At 67.0% G+C, this 13,417-nt stretch overlaps 2 protein-coding genes across 3 annotated transcripts in view; one reads left to right on the forward strand and one right to left on the reverse strand.

The window, feature by feature from the left end:
- CACNA1A (calcium voltage-gated channel subunit alpha1 A) overlaps positions 1–8,766 on the reverse strand; it is a 33,640-nt gene extending 24,874 nt beyond the window's left edge. For both annotated transcript variants that reach the window (XM_071420947.1, XM_071420944.1), the window contains exons 1-3: positions 7,146–8,766; positions 1,782–1,887; positions 722–861 (exon numbers count right to left, since the gene is read on the reverse strand). In XM_071420947.1, the coding sequence (XP_071277048.1) occupies positions 722–861; positions 1,782–1,887; positions 7,146–7,456 (557 nt within the window). In that variant the 5' untranslated portion in view covers positions 7,457–8,766. The remainder of the gene's footprint in view (positions 1–721; positions 862–1,781; positions 1,888–7,145) is intronic.
- Positions 8,767–11,693: 2,927 nt separating this feature from the next.
- YJU2B (YJU2 splicing factor homolog B) overlaps positions 11,694–13,417 on the forward strand; it is a 3,299-nt gene continuing 1,575 nt past the window's right edge. Inside the window, exons 1-3 of the mRNA XM_071420954.1 lie at positions 11,694–12,115; positions 12,566–12,619; positions 13,238–13,411. Coding sequence (XP_071277055.1) covers positions 12,113–12,115; positions 12,566–12,619; positions 13,238–13,411 — 231 coding nt within the window. The 5' untranslated portion in view covers positions 11,694–12,112. The remainder of the gene's footprint in view (positions 12,116–12,565; positions 12,620–13,237; positions 13,412–13,417) is intronic.

Raw genomic sequence — 13,417 nt, forward strand, 5'->3', positions numbered from 1 at the left:
GTTTTGGAACCATGGGGGGATTTTGGAGCCGGGGGGGATTTTGGAACCAGCGGGGTTTGGAACCAGGGGGGTTTTGAACCAGGGGGGATTTTGGAGCCAGGGGCATTTGGAACCAGGGGGATTTTGGAACCAGGGGGATTTTGGAACCAGGGGGGTTTTGAACCAGGGGGGATTTTGGAGCTGGGGGGGTTTGGAACCATGGGGGGGTTTTGGAGCCGGGGGGGTTTTGGAGCCGGGGGTTTTGGAGCCGGGGGAGGTTTTGGAGCCGGGGGGGTTTTGCCCAGAGCAGCAGCAGCAGCAGCGAGCCCCGGCCCCGCGCTCTGAGTGACACCGCGGGGACAGGGAAGTGACAGCGCCGGGGGGGGGACACGGGGACAGCGGCGACAGCGGCGACAGCGCTGGGGGGGCACGGGAGGGGGGGGGCACAGGTGGGGAAAGGAAAAGGGGAGGGGTCCCCGCACCCCCACACCTGAACGGGGCACGGGTGGGACACGGGGGGGGGGACACGGGGGGGACACGGGTGGGACACGGGAGGGGGGGACACAGGTGGGACACAGGTGAGGAGGGGACAGGAGGACAGGAGGGAACGGGGAGGTCCCAGCCCCGTTCAAACGCCGCGCGTTCCTCCCCAAACGGCCGCACCCCCCCGCATCCCCCGCCGCCCCCAGGTGTCCCCAGGTGTCCCCAGGTGTCCCCAGGTGTCCCCGGTCGTGCCCCTCACCCCGTGAGCACCACCACGAAGTCCATGACGTTCCAGCCGTTGCGCAGGTAGGAGCCTTTGTGGAAGGCGAAGCCCAGCGCGATGATTTTGATCCCCGCCTCGAAGCAGAAGATGCCGATGAAATACGGCTCCGTGTCGTCCTGGGGAGGGGGCACAAGGGTCAGGAGACCCCCACACCCCCCCCCACTCTGTCCCTGTCCCCTCCCCCCCCCCCCCACGCTGTCCCTCCCCCCCGGTGGAGGCGGCGCGGCCCCGATTCCCGGCAAGGAGGAAACTGGGACGGGGAATGGTGGGGAACGGGAACGGCGGGGAACGGGGAACGGGGAACGGGGAACGGGGAACGGGGAACGGGGAACGGGAACGGTGGGGAACGGCCCCTGCTGGGGAGGGACCCCCTCGGTGGGCTGGGGACACGCGAGGGGACCCCCGGGGGGGGACCCACCAGGGACGCCCAGCAAAGGTCGTGGGAGACCCCAAGGGGGGACAGGGACCCTCCCCAGGACCCCTCAGGACCTTCCAGGACTCCCAGGGGTGGTGGGGACCCTCCCCAGGACCCCCAAGGTGGGACAGGGACCCTCCCCAGGACCCCCAGGGAGCCCCAAGGGGGGGACAGGGACCCTCCCCAGCACCGCCAAGGTGGGACAGGGACCCTCCCCAGAAGCCCAAGGGGGAAGAGGGACCCTCCCCAGGACCCCCCCAGGACCCCAAAGGGGACAGGGACCCTCCCCAGGACCCCCAATGGGGACAGGGACCCTCCCCAGGACCCCCAAAGGGGACAGGGACCCTCCCCAGGACCCCCAGAGGTGCCCAGGGAGCCCCAAGGGGGGGACAGGGACCCTCCCCAGGACCCCCCAAGTGGGACAGGGACCTCCCCAGGATCCCCAGGGGTGGTGGGGACCCTCCCCAGGACCCCCCCAGTGGGAGAGGGACCCTCCCCAGGACCCCCAGGGACCCTCCCCAGGACCCCCAATGGGGACAGGGACCCTCCCCAGGACCCTCAAAGGGGACAGGGACCCTCCCTAGGACCCCCAAAGGGGACAGGGACCCCCGGCCCCCTCACCAGCCGCTCCGACATGGGGGTCTTGTCCTCGTCGGGCAGGTGCTGCTCCAGGGCCAGGACGATGCAGTTGGCGATGATGGTGGCTAAAATCATGTATTCAAAAGGAGTGGGGGGCGAGTCAAGGCCAAAACACGGGAAACGGGGCCGGGGGGACCCCCCCAAAACCGCGCTGGGCTCTGGGGGAAACTGAGGCACGAGCGGAGCACAAAACGGGGCCGGGGGCGGCCTCCAAACCGCGCTGGGTGCGGGGGAAACTGAGGCACGAGCGGAGCCCGAAGCGGGGGCGGGGCCGAGGCGCCCGAGGCGCCCTCGGGGTCGGCGCCATGGTGTTAATTAATTAATGAATGAATTCCCTCAATCAAAGCGGCGGCTCCGCGGCCCCGCCATCAAAGCGCTCCGGGCACAGCGGGAGCCGCCGCGGGCACCGGGAGCCGCTGGCACCCGCGGGGGTGGCGGGGACGCGCCCGTGTCCGCCTGTCCCGTGTCCGCCTGTCCCGTGTCCCCCTGTCCCGTGTCCCCTGTCCCGTGTCCCCCTGTCCCCCTGTCCCGTGTCCCGTGTCCGCCTGTCCCGTGTCCCCCGTGTCCCCCCGTCCCGTGTCCCCCTGTCCCGTGTCCCCACGCAGGGATGGGGCCGCGGGCGCCCAGCCTGGCACGGCCCGGGTGCCCCACAGGCATCTCCGGCCTCCACATGGCCCGGGCCAGCTGGACAGGCGGGCACTGCGGCCTGGCACGGGAAGCGGGCACCGGGCACGGCCCTGGCACGGGGAGCGGCCGCTGCTGCTGCTGCCCTGGCACGGCACGGGCACCCGGCACCGCTCGCTGCCCCCGGTACAATGCGGCTCCCGGGGCTGGGACACGGCCCGGTGCAGCTCCCTGGCATTGTCCTGGTACCCAGCATTGGTACCGGTACCGGGATCTGACCCAGCACAGCTCCCTGGCATGGTCCTGGTACCCAGCATGGGCACTGGTACCGGGATCCAGCCCGGTGCAGCTCCCTGGCACAGCCCGGGTACCCAGCATGGGCACTGGTACCAGGATCCAGCCCAGTGCAGCTCCCTGGCATTGTCCTGGTACCCAGCATGGGCACTGGTACCAGGATCTGACCCAGCACAGTTCCCTGGCACAGCCCAGGTGCCCAGCATTGGTACTGGTACCGGGATCCAGCCCAGCACAGCTCCCTGGCACAGCCCGGGCACCCCTGGCACCGCTCGCTGCCCCCGGTACAATGCAGCTTCCGGGGCCATTATCTGGGCCAGCACGGATCCCTGGCACAGCACGGGCACCCAGCACGGGCACTGGTACCGGGATCTGGCCTGGCACCGCTCCCTGGCACAGCCTGGGTACCCAGCATTGGTACCGGTACCAGGATCCGGCCCAGCACGGTTCCCTGGCATGGTCCTGGTACCCAGCCTTGGTACCGGTACCCGGGATCTGGCCTGGTGCAGTTCCCTGGCACAGCCCGGGTACCCAGCATTGGTACCGGTACCGGGATCTGGCCCAGCACGGCTCCCTGGCATTGTCCTGGTACCCAGCATTGGTACCGGTACCGGGATCCAGCCCAGCACGGTTCCCTGGCACAGCTCCTGGTACTGGGACTCAGCCTGGCACCGCTCCCTGGCACAGCCCCGGTGCCCAGCACGGCTCCCGGTACCAGGATCTGACCCAGTTCCCTGGCACATCCCGGCCATCCGGTACCGGGATCTGGCCTGGCACAGCCCGGGTGCCCAGCACGGTTCCCGGTACCGGGATCTGACCCAGTTCCCTGGCACATCCTGGCCATCCGGTACCGGGATCTGGCCTGGCACAGCCCGGGTGCCCAGCACGGCTCCCTGGCACAGCCGGGCATCCCGCGGGGTTCCCTGGCACGGCACAGCTCCCGGTACCGGGATCCGGCCCGGTTCCCTGGCACATCCCGGCCATCCGGTACCGGATCCTGGCCCAGCACGGTTCCCGGTACCGGGATCTGGCCCAGCACAGCTCCGGGATGGTCCCGGTACCGGTTCCTGGCCCAGCACAGCTTTGGGATGGCTCCCGGTACCGAGATCTGGACCAGCACAGCTCCAGGATGGTCCCGGTACCGAGATCCGGCCCAGGACAGCTCCAGGATGCTCCCGGTACCGGGATCTGGCCCAGCACAGCTCTGGGATGGTTCCGGTACCGGGATCTGGCCCAGCACAGCTCCAGGATGGTTCCCGGTACCGGTTCCCGGCCCAGCACAGCTCCGGTACTGGTTCCCAGCCCAGCACAGCTCTGGGATGGCTCCCGGTACCAGTTCCCGGCCCAGCACAGCTCCAGGATGCTCCCGGTACCGAGATCCGGCCCAGCACAGCTCCAGGATGCTCCCGGTACCAGTTCCCGGCCCAGCACAGCTCCAGGATGCTCCCGGTACCGGTTCCCGGCCCAGCCCGTCCCCATTCCCGGTTCCCGGTTCCCGGCACAGCCCATCCCCGTTCCCGGTTCCCGGTTCCCGGCCCAGCCCGTCCCCGTTCCCGGTTCCCGGTTCCCGGGGCAGCAGCGGCAGCAGCAGCAGCAGAGGGCGGCGATGCAGCACAGCCCAGCATAGCCCAGCACGGCCCGGCCCGGCCCAACCTCCCACCCGCGGGGCGCTCAGCGCCCCCAAACCCAACCCGGGGGGTTCCCCCCCTCCCCACCCCGGGCACGGGTTTTTGGGGCGCCGCGGGACCGGGACCGAGCCCCGGCCGCCGCCGCCGCCGCCCCCGGTACCGGCACCGGCGTGGGAGGCTCCGCGTGCCGCAGGATGGGACCCGCACCGGGCGGGGGGGGGCGATGCATCACCCACCCCCCCCACCCCCACCGAGACCCCCAGAGCCCCCCCGGGACCCCCCGAGACCCCCGGACCCCCCCGGGCCCCGCCGCGACCCCCCCAGCCCCGGTACCGGAGCGCGGGGGGGGGAACCGGAGCTGCCGTCACCGGCCCGGCCCCGCTGCGGCAGCGGCCGCGACCCCCAAAAAGGCACCCCCGGGACCCCCGAAACCGCAGCCCCGGGGGCTGGGGGGGCCCCAAAAACTGGTGGGGGAGGAGACCCCCCCCCAAAACCGCACGGGGACCCCCCCCAAAACCGCACGGGGACCCCCCCCAAACCGCACAGGGACCCCCCCAAAACCGCACGGGGATCCCTAAAACCGCACGGGGACCCCCCCAAAACCGCGTGGGATCCCCCCCAAAACCGCACAGGGACCCCCAAAACCTCACGGGGCCCCCCCCAAAACCGCACGGGGATCCCCAAAAACCGCACGGGGACCCCCCCAAAACCGCGTGGGATCCCCCCAAAACCATCAGGGGCTGTTTGTGGGGTGCCAGGGGCCGTTTTGGGATGGCTGGGGGGGTCCTTTTGGGGTGAGGGGGGCGTTTTTGGGGTCGGGTGTTTTAGGGGGCAGAAAAAGGGGGAAGGGGCTCGGAGGGACCCCAAGAGCAGCAGGGGGAGGCTGCAGTCCCCCAAAATAGCCCAAAATAACCCAAAATAACCAAAATAGCCCCAAAATAGCCGCAAAAAAGGGGTCGGGGACCCTAAAAAGGGGAGGGAAATGGGGTCCCCCATGCAGGACACAGGATGGGGACCCCAATGTGGGGTTGGGGACACCAAAATGGGGCTGGGGACCCCAAAATGGGGCTGGGGATCCCAAAAAGGGGATCGGGGACCCCAAAATGGGGATCGGGGACCCCAAAATGGGTTCGGGGACCCCAAAATGGGCTCGGGGGCCCCGGTGCAGGACAGGGTGACCCAGGCCAGGGCCGGTGACCCCGATTCGGGCATGGGCGGAACGGGGACCCCGGATTGGGGCGGGAAAATGGGGACCCCGAGGGAGGTCAGAGCTTGGGGGACCCCAAAACAGGTCAGGGGATGGAGCCGTGGGATTGGGAACCCCAAAACGGGGCCGGGGACCCCAAAATGGGGCTGGGGACCCCAAAATGGGGCTGGGGACCCCAAAATGGGGCTGGGGAGCTCATGCAGGACAGGGTGACCCCAATACGGAGCTGAGGACCCCAAAATGGGGCTGGGAACCCCAAAATGGGGCTGGGAACCCCAATGCAGAATACGGAGACCCCAAAATGGGGCCAAGGAGCTCATGCAGGACAGGGTGACCCCAAAACGGGGCTGAGGACCCCAAAATGGGGCTGGAGATCCCAAAACAGGGCTGGGGGTCCCGATATGGGGCTGAGGAGCTCATGCAGGACAGGGTGACCCCAAAACGGGCCTGGGCACCCCAAAATGGGGCTGGGCACCCCAAAAGGGGGCTGGGGACTCCAATGCAGGACATGGAGAGCCAAAAATGGGGTTGGGGATCCCAAAATGGGGCTGGGCACCCCAAAACGGGGCTGGGTATCCCGAAATGGGGCCGAGGAGCTCATGCAGGACACGGAGAGCCAAAAATGGGGTTGGGGACCCCAAATGGGGCCGGGCACCCCAATGTAGGACACAGAGACCCCAAAACGGGGCTGGGGACTCCAATGCAGGACATGGAGAGCCAAAATTGGGGCTGAGGAGCTCATGCAGGACAGGGTGGCCCCAAAACGGCGTTGAGGACCCCAAAACGGACCCGGGCACCCCAATGCAGGACATGGAGACACCAAAATGGGGCTGAGGAGCTCATGCAGGACAGGGTGACCCAAAACGGGGCTGAGGACCCCAAAACGGAGCCGGGCACCCCAAAACGGAGCCGGCCACCCCAATGCAGGACAGGGTTACCCCAAAACGGGGCTGAGGAGCTCATGCAGGACAGGGTGACCCAAAACGGGGCTGAGGACCCCAAAACGGAGCCGGGCACCCCAATGCAGGACAGGGTTACCCCAAAACGGGGCTGAGGAGCTCATGCAGGACAGGGTGACCCAAAACGGGGCTGAGGACCCCAAAACGGGCCCGGGGACCCCAAAACGGGCCGGGCACCCCAATGTAGGACATGGAGACACCAAAACGGGGCTGAGGGGCTCATGCAGGACAGGATGACCCAAAACGGGGCTGAGGACCCCAAAACGGGCCCGGGGACCCCAAAACGGGCCGGGCACCCCAATGTAGGACATGGAGACACCAAAACGGGGCTGAGGAGCTCATGCAGGACAGGATGACCCAAAACGGACCCGGGCACCCCAAAACGGAGCCGGGCACCCCAATGCAGGACAGGGTTACCCCAAAACGGGGCTGAGGAGCTCATGCAGGACAGGATGACCCAAAACGGACCCGGGCACCCCAAAACGGAGCCGGGCACCCCAGCAGAGCACAGGGCGACCCCAAAAGCGGCCGGAGCTCCGCGCCGGGGGCTGGGCCGGGGGCTCCCCGTTCCCGTGTCCCAGTCCGGGCGGCCCCGGTGCGCGGCGGGGCCGCGGGGTCCCCGCAGGAAGGATATGGCCATTCGGTGATCTTTTTGGCGTATTTCCTCACCACGTTGTCCTCGCTGAAGAGGAAGAGCGAGCGGTTGACGGTGAGGCAGTTCTGGCGCACCGGGATGGGGTTGTACAGGGCCATGGTGCGGGCGCGCTGGGCCATGGATTGTTTGTAGAGCCGCTGGGCCCCGGGGGGGGCACCGGGCCGAGGGCCCCCCCCGCCGCCGCGACCCCCGCCCGCCGCCGTCCCGGGGCCGCCGCTGCCGCCGCTGCCGCCGGGGCCGCCGGGGCCGTAGCGGCCCGAAGGAGCGAGGTCGTCTCCGAACCGAGCCATCCCTGCGCGCCCGTGCCCGGGGGGGCCAGCGACGGCACCGCGGGGGGGTCACGCTGCTGATGCTGCCGCTGCTGCTGCCGGTGGTGGTGGGGCCGGTACCGGGCAGGAGCTCATCACATCCCATGGGACCCCCCCCCCCCCCCGCCCCCCAAAAAAAAAAAAGGGAAAAATTAATAAAAATTATAATAATAATGAAATAAAAGCTGCTCCGGTCCCGGCGAGGGGGGAGTCCGTGGCCAGCTCAGGGACGAGCGGGGCGAGCCCCGAGCATCCTCCGGTGCGGCCCCCCCCGCGCGGAGCGGTGCGGATGGGGACGGACGGACGGACGGACGGACGGACACCCCCGGTGTAAAAAATGGGGGGGGGGGTCTCTGTTCGCTGCGGTGCCCCGAAATGAGGGGGGGTCTCTCCTCCTCTTCCTCCTCTTCCTCTCTTCTTCTCTCTCCCGTGTGCGGTGCCCCCCCCCCCGCAATCCGGTAACGGAGGGGGGGGCTCCCCCCGCCGCCGCCCCCCCCCCCCGGTGGAACCGGGGTCTCCGACGCTGCTGCGGCTCCCGGTGCGGGGGGGGTCCCGGTGCCCCGGAGGGAGCGGGGGGGGGGTCCTGGCGCTGCAGCTCTCGCGGGGTCCCGGTTCCGGTGCCGGTTCCGGTTCCGGGGGTTGGGGGGGGGGTCCCGGTGACCGGGAGGGCCGAGCCCCCCCCGCTGCGGTGCTCCGGTGGGTTTTTTTTGGGGGGGGGGGGGCGGCTCCGTTGGTTGCGGTGCCCCCGGAGCGGCGTGCGGGGGTCCCGGCGCTGCGGTTCTCGTGGTGTCCCCCCCTCCCTGGGAGGGGGTTGCGGGAATTTGGGGCGAAAAAGGAGAGGAAAAGGAGCGGGGGGGGGGGGAGAAAAAAAAATTAAAAAAAAAAAAATCAAAAAATAAATTAAAAAATAAAAAAATCCGGGGGGGTTTTCACCCTCAGCTCATCCCGGCCCGGAGCATCCGTGAGGTTGCGGCGAGGGAGGGAGGGAGGGGAAAAAAAGGTCAAAAAAAATCCCCCCCCTCAAAAAAAAAAAAAATCCCAAAAATCCAAAAGGAGAGGGGGAAAAAAAAAATTAAAAAAAATTAAAAAATTAAAAGAGAAGAAAATAAAAAGGCGGCGGCGGCTGTGGGGGGGGTGGGGACGGTGCCCCCCCCCGGGGGTCGCGGGGGTCGCCGTCAGCCCCCCGGCAGCAGCGGGGCGGGGGGGGCCCATGGGGCCGGGCTGCGGCAGAGCTCGCGCGGCGGCTGCTGCTGCTGCTGCTCCTCCTCCTCCTCCTCCTGGCCACCCCCCCGGACGGGACCTTCCTCCTCCTCCTCCTCCTCCTCCTCCTCCTCCTCCTCCTCCTTATTCCCACCCCCCCCTCCCAAAAACGGGACCTTCCTCCTCCTCCTCCCCCAAAACCGGGACCTTCCTCCCCCTTTTCCTCCTCCTCCTCCTCCCCCCCAAAACCGGGACCTTCCTCCCCCTTTTCCTCCTCCTCTTCCTCCTCCTCTTCCCCCTCCCAAAAAACCGGGACCTTCCTCCTCCTCCTCCTCCCCAAAAACCGGGACCTTCCTCCTCTTCCCCTTCCTCAAAAACCGGGACCTTCCTCTTCCTCCTCCCCCCCAAAAACCGGGACCTTCCTCCCCCTTTTCCTCCTCCTCCTCCTCCTCCTTTTCCCCCTCCCCAAAAACCGGGACCTTCCTCCTCTTCCCCTTCCCCAAAGTGCTCTTGACCTTCCTCCTCCTCCTCTTCCTCCCCAAAACCCAGGACCTTCCTCCTCCTCCTCCTCCTCCTCCTCCTCCTCCTCCTCCTCCTCCTCCTCCTCCTTTTCCCCCTCCCCAAAAACCGGGACCTTCCTCCTCTTCCTCCTCCCCAAAAACCGGGACCTTCCTCCTCCTCTTCCTCCCCTTCCCCAAAGTGCTCTGGACCTTCTTCCTCCTCTCCCTCCTCCTCCTCCTCCTGACCCCCCAAATACCTTGAACTCCCCCCCCCCACCCCGCCTTTAATTACCATTAATTAATCGCCGCCCTTTAATCAGTGTGTGCCCCCCCTCGCTGCCTCAGTTTCCCCCCCTCCCCAATTTGAGGACACTGACCCTGTGTCCCCCCCCCAGTCTGGGGACACTGACCCCTGTGTCCCCCCCCAATTTGGGGACACCGACCCTGTGTCCCCTCCCCAATTTGGGGACACTGACCCCTGTCCCCTCCCCAATTTGAGGACACTGACCCTGTGTCCCCTCCCCAATTTGGGGACACTGACCCTGTCCCCTCCCCCCAATTTGGGGGACACTGACCCTGTCCCCTCCCCCCCCCCAGCCCCTGTCCCCTCCCCCTCCCCCCCCTCCCCCAAGGCCCATCTGGGTCACGGGTGCCCCCCCCCAGCCCCCGCTGACGTCACCGCCCTTTGTCCCCAGTGTCGCTTTTGTCCCCCGCGCACGCGGCCCTGGCGGTGCCGCCCCCGGGGCCACCGGACACCGCGAGAAGGGGGGGGAGGGGCTGCGGGGGGCGGGGCGACACCGGGATCACCCCCACCCCCACCTCCGGTACCGGCGGGGAGCAGCAATGGGGGGGTGGGGACACAGCTGGGCACATCTGGGCACACCTGGGCACAAACGCACACCTGGGAGGGATGGGGACAGTGGGGTGGGGACACACCTGGGCACACCCGGGCACGGCTCTCCCGGGTGTCACCATCCCTGTCCCAGTGTCCCCAAAGGCTGCCAGGTCCCCCTGTCCCCCCCTGTGTCCCCTCTGTGTCCCCTCTGTGCCCCCTCTTTGTCCGTGTCCAGGCCAGGCCGTGAATGGCACACGCAGCCTTGGGGACACGGAGGTGGCACTGGGGACACGGAGGTGGCACTGGGGACATGGTGACACCGCGACGGCAGCGGTGACACGGTGGTGGCACAGCGGTGGCTTCATTATCGCGTCCCTGTGATCAGGCGGTGTCACCTGCAGGGCCCGATCAGAGGCCACCGCGGTGGCACCTGCTGGGGCTGCGGGATGGTGACAGGGATGGGGACAGGGATGGGGACATTGCCACTGCCTTGGGGACACGGGGACAGGGATGGGGACACTGCCACCCCTATGGTGACAGTGATGGGGACAGGGATGGGGACACTGCCACCGCCTTGGGACACAGGCACAGGGATGGGGACACTGCCACTGCCTTGGGGACACAGGGACAGGGATGGGGACACTGCCACCGCCATGGGGACACAGTGGGGACAGGGATGGGGACACTGCCACCGCCTTGGGGACACAGGCACAGGGATGGGGACACTGCCACCGCCATGGGGACACAGGGATAGGGGATGGGGACACTGCAACCCCTGTGGTGACACCATGGGGACAGGGATGGGGACACTGCCACCACCTTGGGGACACAGAGTGATGGAGAGGAGCACTCAGTTGCTATGGAATCCCGTTGCTATGGACCCCCATTTGCCATGGACTGCCGTTGCCATGGACCCTTGTTGCCATGGACCCCGGTTGCCATGAGCCCCCCATCATTTTGAAGCCCGTTTCTATGGAGACAAACGCTCTGAACGCCGTTGCTATGGAGCCCACCGCCATGGGGCACCCCGTTGCTAAGGACCCCCGTTGCTAAGGACCCCCCGTTGCTAAGGACCCCGTTGCCATGCACCCCGTTGCTATGGAGCCTTCGCCGCAATGTGCCCCGTTGCCATGGAAACACGTCGCCAGAGCCCCCGTTGCCATGGCGCTGCCGTTGCCATGGCGCCGCCGTTGCTATGGGCTGCCGTTGCCATGGCGCCGCCGTTGCTATGGGCTGCCGTTGGTCACCGCTCTGCGGCGCCGCCAGGGGGCGCGAACGCTGCCGGCGGGGGGGCGGGGCCGCGGGGAAAAGTCTCCGCCCCCTCACCGCGCCTGGGCCAATCAGCTCGAGGCGCGGCGGGAGGAAGGGGCGGAGCCTGAGGAGCGCAGCCGGAAGTGCCGGCGCGGAGCGGAGAGTGCGTGAGGGGTGGGCCCGGGACGGCTGGGAACGGAGCGGGACGGGTCGGTGACAGCCCGGTAATATCCCGGTAACAGCTCGGTACGGCTCGGTGCGGCCCGGTAACAGCGCGGTAACAGCTCGGTGCGGCCGGTAAAGCTCGGTACGGCCCGGTACGGCTCGGTACGGCCCGGTTCCGTTCGGTAACAGCGCGGTGACATCCCGGTAAAGCTCGGGACGGGTCGGGACGGCCCGGTAACAACGCGGTAACAGCTCGGTAAATCTCGGGACGGCTCGGGACGGGTCGGGACGTATATCCCGGTAATATCCCGGTACAGCTCGTGCAGCCTGGTACGGCCCGGTACCGTTCGATACCGGCCCGGTAGAGCCCAGGGAGCCCCGTCCGGCCCGGTTAGAGCCGGTAGCTCCCAGTAAAGCCCGGTACCGGCCCGGTTACAGCCCAGTATAAACCAGTAACCCCTGTCCCCATCCCAGTACAAACCAGTGCCCCGTTGTCTCTCCCAGTACAAACCAGTGCCCGTTATCCCTCTCCCAGTACAAACCAGTGCCCGTTCTCTCTCTCCCAGTATAAACCAGTAACCCTGTCCCTATCCCAGTACAAACCAGTGCCTGTTCTCTCTCTCCCAGTAAAAACCAGTCCCTGTCAACTCCTCCCAGTTGGTCCGGTGACCTCCAGAGAGCTCAGCCATGGTGAGTAGGGGCGGGGCCACTGCAGGGTCACACAGGGGTCACAGTGAGGTCACACAGGGGTCACAGTCTGAGGTCATAGAGGGATCACGCAGGGGTCACAGTGAGGTCACACAGAGGTCATAGACGGGTCACACAAAGGTCACACAGGGGTCACACAAAGGTCACACAGGGGTCACACTCTGGGTTCACGCTCGGGTCACACACGGGGGTCACACAGGGGTCACAGCGAGGTCACACAAAGGTCACACTAGGGTCAAACTGAGGTGACAGAGGGGTCACAGAGGGATTGCTCTGGGGTCATAGAGGGGTCACAAAGAGGTCAAACTGTGGGGTCACAGTGGGGTCATGTTGAGGTCACACTCTGGGGTCACACCAAGGTCACACCGGGGTCACTCTGGGGTCACGCTGAGGCCACGCCCCCTGACCCCATCCCCACCTTTTCCCCCGCAGGGTGAGCGCAAGGGCACCAACAAATACTACCCACCCGACTTCGACCCTGCCAAGGTGCAATGGGGGCTCTGGGGGGCTTTGGGGGATTTTGGGGGGCTCTGGGGGGCTTTGAGGGGCTTTGAAGGGGTTTTGAAGGGGTTTTGGGGCGGTTTTGGGGAGGTTTTGAGGGGGCTGGAGAGGCTGGGGAGAGATTTGGGGGGGGCTTGGGGGCTTGGGGGGGCTGGGGAAGGGTTTGGGGGGGGTCCTGAGGGAGTTTTAGGGGGGTATTGGGGATTTGGGGGGGTTTTGGGGGGGTTTTGGAAGGGGCATGGGGGTGCTGGGGAGGGGTTTGGGGCTTTTGGGGGCATTTGGGGAGGGGGTTTGGGGGGCTGAAAATGGAGGTTTGGGGATCCTGGAATGGTCCCTGGTTCTGGGGGACTGAAACCCCCCCTGGTTTTGGGGGACTGAAAATGTGGATTTGAGGGGGGGGGGGGGGGGGCTATAAATTGAATTTTGGGGATTTTTTGGGGGACCCGGAAGGGCGCGTGTGGATTTCATGGGAACCGTGTGGGTTTGTGGGGATTTTGGGGTGCCCGTGCTGGATATTGGGGGTCCCACCTGCCCTCCTGACCCCCCCATTTTTCTCATTTTTTTCCCCTTTTTTCCCCATTTTTCCCCTTTTTTTCCCCCCAGCACGGCTCCCTGAACCGGTACCACCACAGCCACCCCCTGCGGGAGCGCGCCCGCAAACTCTCCCAGGGCATCCTCGTCATCAGGTGGGGCTGGGACCCCCCAAAAACCCTCCCTGAACCCCCCCCCGAACCCCTCCTGACCCCCAAAACTCCCCCTCGTTTTTGGGTCCCCCCAAAATGT

Source organism: Agelaius tricolor, unplaced genomic scaffold (genome assembly GCF_023055355.1).
Source record: "Agelaius tricolor isolate 1412-34295 unplaced genomic scaffold, bAgeTri1.0.p SCAF_177, whole genome shotgun sequence".
Classification (NCBI taxonomy): Eukaryota; Metazoa; Chordata; class Aves; order Passeriformes; family Icteridae; genus Agelaius; species Agelaius tricolor.